The sequence below is a fragment of the Eschscholzia californica genome, unplaced genomic scaffold, assembly GCF_041429995.1.
Source record: "Eschscholzia californica isolate CP2 unplaced genomic scaffold, dmEscCali1.0.p SCAF_5, whole genome shotgun sequence".
Lineage (NCBI taxonomy): Eukaryota > Viridiplantae > Streptophyta > Magnoliopsida > Ranunculales > Papaveraceae > Eschscholzia > Eschscholzia californica.
Genome location: NW_028238472.1, coordinates 3,393,826 through 3,410,937, shown reverse-complemented (window position 1 = coordinate 3,410,937; position 17,112 = coordinate 3,393,826). Strand labels below are relative to the sequence as shown.

The 17,112-nt window shown below is 34.2% G+C and overlaps 3 protein-coding genes across 4 annotated transcripts; 2 read left to right on the top strand and 1 right to left on the bottom strand.

The window, feature by feature from the left end:
* Positions 1 to 694: 694 nt before the first annotated feature.
* LOC147536316 (vascular-related unknown protein 4-like) lies at positions 695 to 1,155 on the top strand. Its single transcript, XM_086640275.1, has one exon. The coding sequence runs from the start codon at positions 695 to 697 to the stop codon at positions 1,133 to 1,135; it is 441 nt and encodes a 146-aa protein (XP_086496401.1). The 3' UTR covers positions 1,136 to 1,155.
* A 6,003-nt stretch (positions 1,156 to 7,158) lies between these two features.
* LOC147536315 (CRIB domain-containing protein RIC9-like) lies at positions 7,159 to 9,297 on the bottom strand. 2 transcript variants are annotated; one of them, XM_086644472.1, is made up of 5 exons: positions 8,876 to 9,297; positions 8,589 to 8,692; positions 8,410 to 8,510; positions 8,213 to 8,279; positions 7,159 to 7,587 (listed from the first exon to the last, which is right to left on the bottom strand). In XM_086644472.1, exons 2-5 carry the CDS (start codon positions 8,641 to 8,643, stop codon positions 7,319 to 7,321), a joined length of 492 nt encoding a protein of 163 aa, XP_086500598.1. In that variant the 5' UTR covers positions 8,644 to 8,692; positions 8,876 to 9,297; the 3' UTR covers positions 7,159 to 7,318. The 2 variants fall into 2 exon arrangements, with proteins under 2 accessions (XP_086500598.1, XP_086500599.1); XM_086644473.1 differs by having other exon boundaries at positions 8,410 to 8,507; positions 8,876 to 9,157.
* Positions 9,298 to 13,604: 4,307 nt separating this feature from the next.
* On the top strand, positions 13,605 to 16,342 carry LOC147536314 (postsynaptic protein-like protein). The gene is made up of 4 exons (XM_086642392.1): positions 13,605 to 13,763; positions 13,856 to 13,973; positions 15,749 to 15,840; positions 15,972 to 16,342. Exons 1-4 carry the CDS (start codon positions 13,748 to 13,750, stop codon positions 16,034 to 16,036), a joined length of 291 nt encoding a protein of 96 aa, XP_086498518.1. The 5' UTR covers positions 13,605 to 13,747; the 3' UTR covers positions 16,037 to 16,342.
* Positions 16,343 to 17,112: the final 770 nt, after the last annotated feature.

Genomic DNA, 17,112 nt, shown 5'->3' with positions numbered 1-17,112 from the left:
GTAGGAAATCCTGTTTTTGACATTTTTCTCACCCTACATTCTAGACATTGTTTACATAAGACTTTAACACAAACATTACTTTATATAATTTCTCAAACTCACAAACACTATTTGTATTCCTCTGCTGACAAATCTATTTAACCCAGTAAATCTACACTTACTAATCTATATTAGAGAGTCGCTCGTGGTGGGGGCACTGTGCGGGCGCCCCTAGAGCTAGAGGGAGAGAGCCGCGTCTCAAAAAGGGGAAAAAGGTGGTATGCGAATAACATTTGACTTGATCGTAGTAAATTGACCAGGTCAACTGATATAGAATAACAATAGTTTGTGTTAATTTTCATGGTCTGATTTCAATGGTAGACATGAAGGTCAAAGACTCTCTCTCTCTCTCTATTTTCTCTCTCTTGATTTATGTTGCAACTGAATATGATCTTCCTCAACTCCCCTAAATGGCCCACACTCAAGATTCTAAGTCATGGGTGTTGCTTTGCCTTTTTTTCTTTCCATTTTTTAAATGTTAACTTTCGTATACACAATTACTATATATATAGCCTTTCAATCATAGCAGGCCTATCCATTAAAATTAGCAAAAAGAAAACAACCTAGAGCAATAATTGTTCTTCAATTTCTTCATATAATTTGATTCTATATCATGGGTAGTTACTCATTTACTAAAAAATCTAGAGGAAGAAAAATGGATCATGATTCCTCCTCTAATGAAGAGAGTGGTTGGACTGATTATTTTGAAGATTTTTTGTTAAATGATGGTGGTAATGGGGATCAATTTAGTGGTTCTGATTTTGGGAGTTCTTCTTTGGTTTCTAATGCTGCTGGTTCAAATGTTTCATGGAGGTGTTCTTCGGGTTTCGACGATACTGGCAGAAGGTGTAGAAAATTGAATTTGAAGAAGAGAAGAACCAGAGTGGTTGATTATTGTGATGATTCTGATTTAGAAGATACTGCTACTTCTCCTGATAATAGCCCAAAGGTGAGCTCTGATTTAGAACAAATGACAGAAGAGAAAAGTGAAGAGAAGATGAGAACTATCAGAAGGGAAGATGAATTCACTTCAGAATTGAAGAAAAAAGGTCTTTGTTTGGTTCCTTTGTCCATGTTAGTGAACTATCTTGCATAAGTCCTCTGCCTCACTCCAATATTCTCTCAGCAACATCGGTCAGTTGGAGTAGTTACCAAGTTGGTTACCACCTTTTAGGTCCCCGTTTCAAGAACGGATTCATATATATATATATATATATATATATATATATATATATATATATATATATATATATATATAACTTAGATAGTCATATTTTCTTTCATATGTGCGTGGTGTTAATATTGTACTTCTCTATTGTATTAGAAAACATCCAATTGTATAAAGACGATTCAGATAAATGAATGTTGATTTTTAGTTCATAAATCCATCCCTTTTCATTCAAGAAGTGCAATTTGTTCAAGATAAAGAAATATTACAACGAGTGGGATTGCAGCTAGAGCGTATTGTTTCGTTAAACCATGATCTAGGAGCATTATTCTTTCTAGACCATTTAACAAGTTTGTCTGTTTTAGAGTTGGTAACTCTATTTACATGTACAAAATTTGTAAGATCACAATAAGTACTTAAAGACTTAAGATTCTTTAAAACATGAACGTACGTCCAGTGAGCTTGATGTCTGCGTGCAACATCCAGTCTTAGCAAGAAAGGTAATACTAGTGTTCTTTGAGTCACCAAAACATAATGTCTTTCGACCTTCTGCAATGCGCCATTGCACAACTAACAGGACGACCATTGCCTACCCTTCATCCATTTTGGCAATCGACTGATTTTAATCCTCCACAATACATGCTCTTGTAGCTCCAAAGACGAAAAATAACTATTTCGAAAACTTAAGGTTAAAGAAGCATAAAAAATTATTTCAAACGAGTCTATCAGAGATATTAATGGTTATGGTTAATGTTAAACATATTTAAAACTACATAGAATGACAATATATCTAGACTTATCTTCTAGAGGAAAAATTTGACTCTAGGGTGACCTAGAATTACAAAGGGGATCAAATTTGAATTAACAAAACATTGAGAGGCAAAGGGAAAATTTTGGAGGGCTAACAAGAAAATTTACAGAAATTGGAGCTCAAAAAAAATTATTTCTTAAAGAAAATGGAGAAATCAAAATCATAGGAGGATTTAGAAGTAGTGGTGAAAAACCTCCTTGACCCAGCTCGGTTTGTGGTAAACTTTCGCCAAACAAAGAATCCATCTGTATGCACACTGAACTCTCTTTGGTTGTTACCAGATAAAGTTAGACAATTGATTTCCCAGTACATTCCTCGATGTACTCCCTTTAATAAGACAAGGGGTATTTTAGTATTTTTTACAGTGTTTTCAGACTGTGAAAAGACTAAAACATTCATTGTCTTATTAGTCATTTCAACAATGAGGTATGCTAGGGGGTACACGGGTAAGTCCTACAATCCACCGGTAAATCCTACAATCATTTTTGAAAGTTATATCCTTAAGTATATGGCCACAAAGACACGATTTAGTAATTTTTGTTTTTATGAAAGTAGGCTTTTAGCCTAATTTATTCACTGAAATTGTCAGTTACAATAGAACTCTTCTCAGGATTTAAGTGGTTCAGAAGCCATCTATTGATCTGTTACTAATCATGTTATCTATTGTGCAATCTAGTGATTAGTTAGTTGTCCTAAGAGGCTCAAATATATCTAAATACAGAGAAAATGAAAATTATGGATCAATATGTAGAAAAAAAATTAGATTAAGTTGAAGTATGATTGGGAAAATTTGTGAACTCAAAAAATTCAAACTATAACATAGGTGCCCAAAAGCCCTCAACATAAATTATGGCCCGGTTAGTTAGAGCCTCCGAAGAAGGGAACACTTGTTTAGATACGAAAAATATGTTCCTTTCTAAATTGATTTGGTTAAAGTTTTCTTTCGGGAGACATTCTTTTAGAATCTTTTGATACTTTAGTTGTGTCGTTTATTGCTCTTCAATAAGAGTTACTTTTCTCTTTAGTCCATCTAATATATTTTATTTGTTTAAAGTATTAAAAGAATATCTCTAAAAGTTGATTAATCAACTATAATTATTAAGTATAAAAATTGGTATAATAAAACAATCTTATCGGAAGTTACAATAATTAATGAGATGGTGACCAAATCTTTATATTTTATTTATAATAGAAGGTTCTTAGTTTATTAAAGTGAATAAATAGTATTGTAGTTATTCAAACTTTTCCTGTTTGTACCAATATTAATTTTCTTTATGTCATTTTATCGACAAAGTCTGTTGAGAAACTTGCATATTTCAATTTGTGAGGTAAAAACCTAAGTCTTGAATAGGGTTTTATGGTCGGTATGTCATTTTGGATGGCAACAACGATATCGTTATAGCTCATATTTTGAAAAAATAGTCCTATAGAGTGCATGGTCAAGATTTTTGTGTCAAATACTTTGATACCATTATCCTCATATTATCTCTTCATAAAAATATGTAAAATTAAAAAATCTTTGAATATTCTCTTGGTAAGAGATTGCACAAAATATTTCTACATTGAGGGTTCTATCTAAAAATCTCGTTTTTCAGCTCTCTATAAAGGGTTGGGGGGTGGATTGGTCAAGATTTTTCGGTCGAGTACTTCGATGGCATTATCCATATTACCAATTTAAAAGAATATGTAAAATTGAAAAATCTTAGAACATTCTGTTGGTAAGAGATTTCACAAAATATTTCCACATCAGATATTTTATCTAAAAATCTCGTTTTTGAGCTCTCTATAAAGGGTTGGTGGGCGATCGATTCAGAATAAAAACATATGTTAGGTTTAAGACCCCAAACTTAGTAAAAAGTAGGTAATAGTTCAATTTGTTTGTATTTCTGTTTTCTCTTAATGCAAATAAACAAATCACTAATATTGTTTAAGTGTAAAATTTTGGATTTTTTGATTGTAGATTGTGTGTTAATATTTGACTTAAGGTGCTATTAAGTCTCGTTTTTGGGCTTTAGACAAAAAAAAACTTATTCTATTAAATTTACCTCATCCTCATGTACAATTATAATGTTATCTATTATGTGTGGAGTTGTTTCACTTTCTTCATGAATAAGTTTTGGAGAAATTACACCTTGTATTAACAGAAACATGCCTCTCTCGACGACGACACGATGTCTTTTCATGTAAAGACTTTAGAAATCCACATCAAGGGACCACTATAGACCAAATCTTAACTACATATTGTAGAGAGGAAACAAGACCGAAGTCTCATATTTCATATTCGAGGGCACCAAGACTATTCAAAATTAACATTTTACAATTAATAAAATGGTCTTAAAATGCTTTTATGTTGTCTTTTTCATTTTAAAATTATATTGTATGACATTTCTACAATATTGTTAGAAGGATAACAATGTAAATTGGATGAAAGGTATGGCATCCAACAATATAGCTATCAAAACATTATAAACTAAAATAGATGTCATACCATATGTCATGAAATTTTATATATTAATGTATAGGAATTGTATTTTAAAAAATACCCATAAAATTTGAATAAACAAATATAAACACGTTGCTTTCTTTAAATTCGTGTCACATTTTTATATTGGTGCATACGATCTAACCATTTATTCTCATTATAATTTCTTTCTAAATTCTATCCGTTTTCACAGAATAAAGTTTGTTGTTCAAGAATATTTGTGATAGATGACCTAGACATTATGCAGTCCATAGGATTAACATCGAGATAGGTGACTGTAATATCTAGGACCTGCACCATTAAATCCTCCAACAACTCCTTAGTTAGTTTTGAGGAAAATACTAGCCAACAAGAACTTATATAAATGTTGTAAAACTAGTATAATAGTTTATGTGGATTAAAATAATAAAATTTGGTTAAAATAATAGTTTGAAGAAGATCTCGTATCTTTTTGGAAAATGAAATATACAAATAGTGATGTAATGGATAATACCTACATGGTTTATAATATAGGCTTGTAAGAAATTTAGGAGATGGTGGGGATAAGTAGAAATTGACATAAATGCACTATGTAAACCCCTACTATAACGACAGCGTCGAGTCGTTGACCATATAGAAGGGACCGTATAGAAGGGCGTAGGCAATTACACTGACTATACGTTTAGAGAAAATTTACCGTAATGAAGAACGCTAAAACTTATTAAATCATCGAGTAAATGTTTCAAAAATGTACTTGACCCAGAAATAATTTTATTTAACAAAGTAGACTTGCTATCAAAATTAATGCAATCTCCCCTAACTAAAAGAGATTTCAGATGCTTTTTATGTCGCTTCCTTTACATGGAACTTGAAATATCCACAGCTTTTATGACACTCATAGTAACACTTCCATGACATGTTTTGTGATGCTTCCCTCCACACCTTTTATGAGGTTTCTTTGACACCTTTTAAAATGTTTCTTCATGCATTTTGTGAACCTCCCCTTGACACCTTCTGTGATACTTTCTCGACATTTTGTGCGACACTTCGTCATTACATTTTGTGACACTTTTTAATAGTGTTTTTTTTATACTTTTTGTGGTGCTCTATTTGTGACACTGATACTTTTTATTTCTGTGAGACTTTTTATTACGCTTCTTGGACACCTCCGTCGATGCTTTTGTGACACGCTCTTTATACTTTTGTGATGCTTCCCTTCAACCTCTTTTCTTACGCTTTCCTCAACACTTTTTGTGAAGCATTTCGTGCCTTTTGTGACGTTTTATCAACATTTTTTGTGAAGCATTTCGCGCCTTTTGTGACGTTTTATCAACATTTTGTGTGATGCTAGTGTCAAAATCTGTTTTGATGTTTCGATCGACACTTTGTCGGGATGACTCCTACCCAAATACTTCTTGTGAAGCTTTTCTTCAAGTGTTTGTGACAGTTCCTCAACACTTGTCATGTTTCCTTGATACTTCCTGAGACGCTTCCTCAAAGCATCAACCTCCACAAGCACTTCTTACTCAACTAGCAAACAGTTTCCTTTCCCCTCCACTTGCTATTCTAAAGCATTTTAAATATCAACATCAGAGGGAAGCAATGACATTAGAATTGAAATCGACAAAATATGGGTTTTGTTCTTCTTCGCCCTTCTCAAAACTTAGTGGAACGTAAATAGTTTTAACATGAAACACAAGTTAGATGGCACAACCAAATGCTAGCCTTGTTTCCAAAATCTTTCATCAACGAGCCGTGAAGGATTAGGCTGAGACCTTCGGCCTAGTTACAAAACCAACGGCCCCAATCAAGATGATCTTGGCTAGTTCGTATATATAGTTGCCCAAATTGCTAATATACATGTGTGTGCAAATTACTCATTAATGCCTTCATGGGCCATTGAAAAAAGATGTATACACGATACAACTTCTGGGCTTTATATTGCTTTAAAACTACATGTGTGTGCAAATTACTCAAGTTGTTGTATGGTCTAAAATAGGCGTTGGAAGGGGGTCGGTTCGGCTACTCATGGGTACCACAGGACTCGGGTGTTCCGTGGAACATATTTCTAAGAACAATAGACTTCTTGGGCATGCGTGGGCTAGGTAAAAATTATGAAATTGTCTTGCAGCAAGGCTACCCATGGACAGTGAAAGCCGACGGGCTTCCGATGGGCCGCATAACTGGCACAGCCATCTTAGTATTTAAATCAGAACTAACTCTTGACAATTTTTAAAGAACTTGATCAATTTCTGGTTGATTATATCTTGTTACGTTAAAAAAATTGGATAAGAGATACATTGAGGGCAATTTGTCAGTGTTTTGGATTCGAGGATGAAGTTTAGGATCAACATTTTGTGGAAAAGAGAGGTGAAAAATCGAAGTGTCAGTCTATGCTGAAGATTCATGGATGAATGGAGAATTCTCATGGAAGTAAAAAATGGGGAGTAACTCGGATTTTATGATTGAAGAATTAGGATTATATGGTTTTTGGACACAAACGTTATTACTAAATAATAATGTGAAAACTCATATATTTCGACAAACGGTTAAAAATTAATTACACACCTCCATTTCGAGGACAACTAATACGAGTTAAAGAAATCTGCAAAATTCATCTTTTGCTATTTTTCTTCCACCAACAAAAAATATGTAATAATTAGTAGAATAGAATCAATATTTTGAAGTATGAATTTTCATTAATTACAACAACATCTTGAAATGGTGGTGCAAAATACAATTACCACTTAGATCTATCTAGTGAAGAAAATAAGGAAGCAAGTTAAGTCCTTATTTATCAATTCACATAGTTTTTGGACCAAAACCCAAATTATAAAATTTATATCAATCCTTGAACACTTGGGGTCATATTGAGTTCTGATAATGTTGTAGCCATTAATGAAGATTTTGATTTTGAAACTGTTCTTGATGAAACATGTCTGAAAGATGAAGAAGTTGGAGAAGAAGAAGCCTTGGGAGATAATGTTGATTTGTTCTTCTTCTTTCTCTTCTGTTTGGTTTGAGATCTTGGAAGGTCTGAAGGCATTGAATCTCTTAAGAGGGCATTATCTGAAGCTTGTCTAAGGTGTCCAATTGACTGCTCAAATTCTGTTGATACATGACATTTTGTATGTTAAGTTAGTATATGACATTAAAATGGAACAATTACTTGCTTGGTGAAATTTTATACTACAAAATTGATATGATTTTACATGCAGTATAATATAGATCTTATGCGGAGCTCATGGTAGATCCTACTAACCTTCGCGATTCTATAGGTTATGTGGTAAGTTTGAAGGTATATATGTACTATTTTGTTATTGATAGTGTTTTAAAAATCGTCATAGTACCAAAATTTATGGTTGTTTCTGGGGCAATCTAATTGCTACATTATTAGAATAATTTCATTTTCTACCACATAGTCGTCATTACAAACGTTTTTTCAGACATATAGTTGCTATAGATTCAAAATAAAAAATAACGATAAAAAGACATACTTTACTAGTCTTTTCTTGTTTTTCCTTTTTACTGTTACCTTAGTTGTTTGGTTTGTTTTCCTTTTAGGCGTTTTTCAATAGAGTATCTTTCTGACAAAAAAGTCGGTATATTTGTCATTCTTTTGGATCATCACAGGAATATGTATTTTAGTTTTCTATCATAATCAAGATCCTTTATGTTTTATCATTTTCAAACATCATGTCACGTTGTATGAATGAATACTAGTAAAATTTACCTTGAGAGCACCATAATGGGCCATTGTTGGTATCCGAGAAATCAGATGTCGACTTGAATTCATTCATCTGCATGTAGATCAAATATTTGTGATTTTAGTCAATCGGGTATAGGAATATGAAAAAAGATACAATCAAGAATTTTTTTTTACAAGATTGTTATTATAAAATCAATATTAGAAAAGATAAGAGTACAAACCCAAGTAGGTGCATTAGAAGAATGGCTATCCCACCCAATATGTGCAACATGTTTAACATCTGTTGGGTACCCAATTTCCATCTCATGCTCCTTAGGAACTACTGCAAAAAATTCAATCCATCAAAATCTAGAGAGAGAGAGCAAGAATCAAATTCTAGAGAGAGAGAGAGAGAGTATACCAAAGATTTGGGAGATGTTACACATGAAGCCCTTGCAAATCCCTTTAATCTTCATAATGATGATTGTACAATGACCAAGAATACAAACAAATCAAAAAATCCCTCTGCATATCCCAAAAGAGAAGAACAATAGAGAGAGAGAGAGGGTTATGTTTGTTTTCTTTTTTACATGCCCTCAATAAATCTCAACCATAGTAGATATAAAGATATAATTCATTCAATAAAATATGAATTTGGATCTATCTATACTCTTTTAGAGATAAAGAGAGAGAAAGAGGAAATAATACCATTAAATTGAAAACTTTGGTATAATCTTCCTCTCAACAAGCTCCATCTCCAACCATGTTTGTCAAATTGTTGATGTGTTTAGAAACAACATCTAAAAATATCAAACCTTCCCAAAATTAGATCTTAAGAATAAAGGAGAAATGAGAGATGGTTTTCAAGGGAAAATTGATTGATGGTTTTGGGGTCAACTTATTTGGAGAAAAAACAGGAATTTGAGGGAAGAAGATGAAAGTAGAGAAGAAGTATAGATGAGGTTAGGAGGAAAATTGATTGAAGAAATCAACAAAATGGAGAAGAGATTAAACAATTATATGGACATGCCAAAATGTGGATGTGTGTTAGTTAGAGGAAAAAACTCTAGTCTTTCTTGGATTTCTATTATTTGCAATTTTTTGGTTACATTAGGTTGATCCTAGTGGACAAATTTGACAAATAAAATTACCTTTCTAAATAAGAAAATTGCAATTACGATTACATTTTATCCGATAAGTTTGTGAGCATCCAACTAAATATTTTATTTTTCGTAGTACTTTAGCCATGTGAGACTCTTTTCATACGCCCCTTCAAAAGTGGTGAGCCTACCACATGTCTTTTTGTTAAGTGAAGTGGACTATTTTCAGGTACGTGTAAGTTTAGTTTTGATATATATTAAATTAGTTGACATCCAACTCGAAACTACTCGAGAATGAGTAGAGGAGAGAACCCCTCTCCCCAACAACCCCCACTCGTGCCTAATGAAATTCACAAGGTCGAACAGCTGCTTGAGTTGAAGGATGAGATTAGATATATCACCATGGCATTCCATTTCTCTCACAGAAGTTTTCTATAGAGACCCTTTGCCCATGTTGCATATATTCCACCCTATCATTTTCTGTGGAATTTTAATTTTTTTTTCGAAATGGATTTAACCACACTGATCTCAAAATAACTTCTTTTCTGTTTTAATATTGACAATTATGAACAGTTTACTCAGGGCCGGCCCTAGTACATCGGGGGCCCCAAGCGAAACCAAAAATTGGGGCCCCCATACAATGAATATTAGAAAAAAAATTAAGTAAAATTTAAACAATCCAATGGTAGGAATCGAACCCTTGACCTTCCATTTAAGATCTAAATACTTTACAACCAAACTGCAACTTAAATTGTGTTTGAAATTGATTTAAAATATAATTAGTTTTTCGAAAATTACATACGAAATATGAAACATGAGGCCCTTGATTATTTGGGGCCCAAAGCGACCGCTTTGGTGGCTTTGGTCACGGGCCACCCCTGAGTTTACTATCTTTTTACCATCTTTTTAAAAGGAGACTTAAAATCAATAATTGTCATAGATTATTATGCAAAACCAAATTCTTCCTGTCTTAACCACGTTATAAACGTAAAATATTTATTCGTGCCTCCATTTATCCTCTAATTTTAGTTGTCAATGATTATTAAAATAAGATTTGAGTTTCAATGATTTTTTCTTCCCCACTAAATCTTGTAAAACCTTTAGGTGGCAATCTTGCACCCAAAGTATCATCTGTCAATTTCTACAAATTTTCACTAGACAAACCAACTTGTTATTTTTAATTAATAGATTTTGTGGGATCTATGATTTGATTTATAATGGTCGAGGTCACGTCTTAATTATCTTAATTTTTTCTCTTGTATTAATCAAATCTCAACTAGTTTATTGAAATTAGAAGTTTAATCAAGACATATACACTAAACAGTGGTGATAGAGGAGTCGAAATTAACTTAGGCAGATAGGTCGGAATCCGATCTGGTCCACTTGGATTTTAAACCCTTTTTAGAGAGAGAAAAGCGGCAAAATACAGGCCTTTAAGTAGGATTCTGACATGGATTCTAAACTCTATCAATTTTGTTTCGTAAAAGAAATCAACTAGTAAAGATAATTATAGCTGGATTAGTTGACGTATCTTAGGATAAGTTTATGTTCCAACAATTTTTGAATCTTCATACAAGAATATGTTTGTTGCTCATTAAATAAGTGACGTGGTTTTCCTTGGCCAGTACTTCCAAAACCCCATTTTTGTTTGTGTCATAATTGTAAAGTTCTCAATGATTTAATAATTGAATCGTATCTGCTGGAAAAGAATTGTGGATCATGAATCATGATGGTACCACCCATTGTTTGCAATTTGTTTTTCTTATATGATTTCTACAAGGTATCCTTTCTCTGATGTGTTGATTTGGATTGATAGTGACAATTCCTCGAAATCTTGATTTTGGAAGCCAAGATTATATCATGTTCAACCTCCAAATCTCCTTAAGATGCATGATTCTTGCAAAATCTTGTAAGTTTAGATAGGAGATTGTGAGAAAACCCTAATGCTTGATTTCTTGAATAAGAGAGATGTTGTGATTTGTTTTTTCTTTTTTTGTTGAAATTTTGTGATTTGTTTGATGTATCAAATTTTGTTGATGGAATCGTTTGGTCTAATTTGATTTGGTTATTATAACTTAATTGGACTAATTATATTTGACTTTCTCCAAAGATTCTATTTTCAGTTTGACTTGAAAAGTTTATTTCCACTTGTACATACTTTTGATTTATATAAAAACCTTTTTTTGTTTGTTGAAAATATATAAAAACCTTTGAATATGCATAAATAAAGCTTACCGGCTAGGTCCACTTAGCAGAAAATTGATGGGAGATTTTATAGACACTGCCCAAAGTTGATAAGGCATTACCGCAATGGTTAGAGACAATGTGGTCTTGAAGATAATGTCCATCTTCATTCTTCTCCGCTGAAAGATCGTCGACCAGTGACATCAACCTATTCTTTGTAATTGCTTCTTTTCTTGATCAAAACTGTAAGATTGATGTGACCGGATTACTCGATGACTAGAAGAAAACAATGAAAATAACGAATAATCACATAAGAACACGAGGTAATTGGTTCGGTCAGTATGACAACAATACCCAGGGTGAAAATCAAGATAAGAGAACTTCACGTCTTCACTATGAAAGAAGAATAAATTTTGCAGACGCTCCTAAGAACTTTCTCCTGAACCCTAACCCATTACTGCATTTCTGTCTAACTTGAAAGAAGTTAGTCACTTCCGCGACATTGGAAACCCTCTTTTACTATTATAAACAACTAGGGTCACTGAAAGAAAGTGGATCTATGAAACCCTGAATCAGCTACAATTTTGACGTGAAGCGGAAGTTCTGTGTGCAAGGAAAGACTTGCTCCTACATTGCTGATGAGACTCGAGGCATGGTTAAACTGAAGAGAAACTTCACGGTTTGGTTTACCTGCCAGAGTAGGGGGTCTCATTTTTGCTGGCGAGAGTGAAGATAGAAAAAAAGATTGAAATTATTTTTGCCACAGAAGGAAGATGTGCGTTGTCTCTAACTATACATGGTCAATTTGTTCTAACCAAGTCTAGCGCACATTGCCTTTAACAATTTTGAGCATTGCCTATAAAACTTCCCAAAATATATTCATGTTATCACAATATATAATTAGTCTTTTATTGATGTATCAAAGGGTTAAGGAGTGATGAAACAATCCATTTGCTAAGGGAATTAAGGTCAACTAGTTCCTACAACGGGAGATGTGTTCTTATAAAAAGGCCAGCGCTTTAGGGAAAGCTAAATAGTTTTCGAGGTGTGAAGACTTGGTCAAAAATTAGTCAATTTTGTTTGACAATTTTATTTAGGGAGAAAGCAAAATACTTCTCCACCTCAGCTCAATCTCTCTCCACCTCACCTCACCTCACTCTCCACCTAACCTCTATCTTCTCCGATTAGGTCGCCGGCCGGAAAAATATTCCGGCCGGCGACCATAAAAAAAAAAAAAAGTTTCTTCAACAGACCGGAACTCCGGCGAAGGGAAACCCCTTCGCCAGAGTTTCTAGAGAGAGAGAGAGTGAATTTTTTTTTTGTTTTCATGGTCGCCGCCCGGAAAATTTTCCGACCGGCGACCTAATCGGAGAAGACAAAGAGGTGAGGTGGAGTGTTTTTTTTATTTCCCCTTAAAATTTATTTCCCCGGAAAATTTCTAAAATTCTACATAGTCTCTTTAAAATTTCACACCCCCGGAAACTATTTAGCTTTCCCCAAAGTGCTGGCCTATAAAAATTAGATCGGTAAACTTGCATAACTCGATTTATATTTACGATGTATAACTTTGAAACATGTTAAAAGGCACTTTCTGCACCAATAAAATCAACTTATGTCTTTTAACTCCGCATGAAGTTCACTTCCACTAAAAAGAAAACCTATGATAAGATTTTCTCATAGTCTCCAACTAAATAGTCCTACATTGATCACAAAAACAAGATTGAATATTGAACAATGACTTTTACTAATATTATTATTACATGGATGGAGTGATTCAAACTTATTGTTAGAAAGACCTCAATATCAACACGCGCTCGTGCAAGACCCAATAGGCCTAGCCACCAAAAGATGGAATATTCTATTTTCTCCCGAGATTGTTTTATGACAAAGATACTAGGGTAAAAACAAATAAAACTAACTGCCACTTAGCAGAAAATAGATGGGCGATTGAAATGTCTAAGGTTGTCAAATTATTTAATGTAACGACATACGTTTATCGTAGTCGACTTCAAAAAAAAAAATAGTAGGGCAAAGCTTGGAAATTGAAATGTCTTTTGGTTAGAGAGTGACCGAATTGTAGCTATGCCTTATGGGAGTCCAAAACTGACGGTTTGTCAACATGAGGGGTTAAAATGACAAATTAGTCACATCTAGGGGGCCAATATTGAATTATCCCCTTTTAAGTTTACTACTATTTTTTCCGATTGGGGAAAAAGCAAAGGAAGAAACACTATCGCCTAGTGAAGAAGAAGAAGTACTTTCAGAAATTTAATCGCCATTAATAAAATCAGAAGCTATGGTGTGTGAGAAGTGTAAGTGAAACCCTAAAAAAACTCATCAATTTCTTCATACCTAGAACTGGTTGATTTTGGGGATTCAATTCAATTTGATTTGATTTTTGCAGGTGAGAAGAAGTTAGGGAAGGTGATCGTACCGGACAAGTGGAAAGAAGGAGCTAGCAATACTACTGAAGGAGGTGGTCGTAAGATTAACGAGAACAAACTCCTCTCCAAGAAAAATAGGTTCTTCTCTTAATTTGATAAGAACTTTTCTTTAACCTAGTTTCTGTTTTTAGGGTTTTGAAATTTCTAATTTTTAGGGGCTCTGATCTTTATTATTAGTGAATGGGTTTGATATTGTATTATGCAAATAACACATGAGAATCTTTTATTGGATGAGACTTGAATTTAACTAGTATTACTTAGCAGTAGCCATGGATTTTCGAGTAGTATTGACGGGAGGCGAGTAATCTGCCTCTACGATTCCGAACTATGTTACATGGTACGTGGATCGCTTTGGTACGTGGATCGCTTTGGTACGTGGTACGGGTACCGGAACGCGATACCCTACCATGTGAGAATCGTGTAAGCTAGGTGTATACCTCTTCGGTACTTTTTGGACTATTTTCTTAAATGATATAAACTTTTAGTGATGCATACATGATACACGTACAATCAAACATTCTATCTCCATAAAACTTCAAATTTTAACTAGTTGAATAAGAAATCTTGTAGTTAAACGACCTTAGTAGTGGAGCTTATAGGTTCTTACAAAAAAATTGGTGTAATTAAGACTGGAATTTCGGTACACCAAATTTGGGGTACTGGATCCCAAACCCACCCAAAAAAGGTATGGGGATTAGGGTACGCGGTAAGCAAGGGGGGTTAGAGTGTCTGGTGATGTTGTAATTTGAAGTTCAATAAAGTTATTTGCAGTAGTTGAGCATGTTAGGTTAGAGAACTATTTGGACTGAGTAGTAACATTTTCAGTGAGTTATTTGCTTTCTCTTAGTATACTGTATGTTAGGTATCAGAGAGTTTCACATCTTGTTCGTCTCGACCACTGTCAATTGTCCACCATATAAACGAAAGAACCATACTTCGGTAGAACTATCCCCTTCAATTTTCTCACGGCGGAGGTGGTAGAGATTTCTCTTGTACGGGTAAACCTTTGAACTAGAATTTGAGAACATACAGTTATTAAGAGCATGCTTGATGTCAAGAGCAACAGAGTAGCTTCTTCGAACCTGTGGCCTCATTTCCACTAAAAGTAGAGCACAATACTTTATTTCCGTAATAATGGTTTCTTGGTCAAGAACTTTCTTTTAAGTTTTAAGTGTCCATACTTTTGTCCACACTGTCAATCAAGAATGTGCTTTTATGCCTCGTGTAACCTTGAGTTCTTGGTAATTGTTCACTAAAAGTACCTTGAAAAGAAAATTAACTGGGTGCATGAGAGAGAAGAAATGGGTCTTGAAAAGGTTCCCTCAACCTAAGTTATTGTATTGAAAATCAAAACCAAGCTTAGGTTCTAAAGAACTTTTGGCGAGATGCTCTTATGATTGCATAATTGAATCTTAGGTTCCAGTAGGTGCCCTACGAGTTTTGTGCAATGTTGATCTTTCTGTTTACACCTTAGTGGTATACATATAAATTAACTACTATAACATGATCATTTCATAGTTAGCCCACATGAAATTGGCAAAGTGACGTGTGTACTCTGAACGTTATAGTATTGCTACATATATTCACACTAATCTTTGACAAACTCACCTGGACAAACTACATTAGCTTACATGTTTGCTCTAGATAGAGGTCACCAAGCATAACTTGGACTCCGATTAAAATCTCACTGGATACCTTCCCACTTAACTACTATATCGGTAAATATGTAGTCAGACTCTATTAGTAATCGGAGTGGGGTTTTCGTCTTCTTTTATTACTTAATAGGTTTAAAGGATAGAAATTTAAAGATTTTGGGGTGTCGTGTTAAGTTATTTGTCCCGATTCCTTGGCAGATGGACCCCATACGGAACGACCAAGTGCATCATATGCAAGCAACAAGTTCACCAAGATGGCAAATATTGTCACACCTGTGCTTATACCAAAGGTAATAAATTCAAATCTTCAAACTATGTACTATCTTCTTCTACTCTTTTTCTCCATTTTCTTTTTAAATGAGTTAATGAAATTCCGGATAATTGTATGCAACGTTTTAAAAGTAATTTCGTGCTTGTTCAGGAGTCTGTGCTATGTGCGGGAAGCAGGTTCTCGACACCAAGAACTACAAGCAGAGCAATGTTTGAGTGGAATCCGGTTTTACCCTATGCAGTCAACTCATTAGCCAGTCACCCGAGGCCGTGTAAATTATGCAGTATTCATCTTAGTTCCTTCTCAAGCTACAAAAGGGAAAAAAGGATTAACACCTATCAGCTAAAACAACGAAGCACTACTAAATTCTGTTTCTGTATGACGGAAAATTTATTTTTGTTGAATTGAAGTTGTTCTTGTTCCTTCATTTTATACTTGATACAAACTTTAATTGAAGAATTTACGATCGAGTGTACCATTAAACTTTGGTCTCAATATTAACCAATGATACTATGCCTGTACTTCTTCTGTTTTGAATTTCGGATGATTAAGCCATTAAGGTTCGTGTTCTGTTTTTCTTTTTCCCATTGTCTGGATTGGACATGTCTGACTCAACTGGACCGGAATCAACTCAAATTTGCCATCCAGAATAGTTAGACGTCATCTAACCGTGCAAAAAGAAAATGGATGCATTCTTGTTTTGGATCTTTTTCTTTTGTTCATGTATCCAGGAAGTCTAATGTGGAAGCTGATTGCTTATCTAAGCATGCCAAAACATAGTATGATTCAAGAATGGTGGAGGTTATAAGCCTTCTTTTGTCGACTAAGGGGGCCACTCACAACCTTGGTGATCTGAACGGCTAAACGTTTTCACGCCACTTCAATGTCTCGGTTTTTGCTCTCCTAGCAAATTATTGTTCGAGCTAAAACAACCATTACGGTGGTGTTTGCTTTTTTTTTTTCGCATAATCTGAATCTGACGCGGCTGGATCTGAATCCTCTGACCCAAATGGACCCAAAATCAGCCCAAATCACCCAGTCAGATGAGTCGGACACAGAAAAGAAAAAGCAATTTGAGATCTTACTCCAAGTCGATTCAGTACTGTAGTCAGACTTCAAATAAGTTAGACAAACAATATTTTATTAGTATCAGACCAATTCCTTAAGTTTCTCCTATAAACTGCAAGTTTATTCGCTAACCTCATAACCATGATCATTACCTTGCATAATTACCAAATTAAACACAACTAATAGAGGCGGTTGGAAGAATAAACATTAGAGAAACTTAGAG

Excerpts from the sequence above, each read along its gene's own strand:
- LOC147536316 (XM_086640275.1), top strand. The coding sequence starts at position 695 with ATGGATCATGATTCCTCCTCTAATGAAGAGAGTGGTTGGACTGATTAT.
- LOC147536315 (XM_086644472.1), bottom strand. The coding sequence starts at position 8,643 with ATGAAGATTAAAGGGATTTGCAAGGGCTTCATGTGTAACATCTCCCAA. Across the intron at positions 8,511-8,588 it reads TAACATCTCCCAAATCTTTG|TAGTTCCTAAGGAGCATGAG; the intron begins GTATACTCTCTC and ends AATTTTTTGCAG. Across the intron at positions 7,588-8,212 it reads CCCATTATGGTGCTCTCAAG|AATTTGAGCAGTCAATTGGA; the intron begins GTAAATTTTACT and ends ATGTATCAACAG.
- LOC147536314 (XM_086642392.1), top strand. Across the intron at positions 13,974-15,748 it reads CTCCTCTCCAAGAAAAATAG|ATGGACCCCATACGGAACGA; the intron begins GTTCTTCTCTTA and ends ATTCCTTGGCAG. Across the intron at positions 15,841-15,971 it reads CACCTGTGCTTATACCAAAG|GAGTCTGTGCTATGTGCGGG; the intron begins GTAATAAATTCA and ends GTGCTTGTTCAG.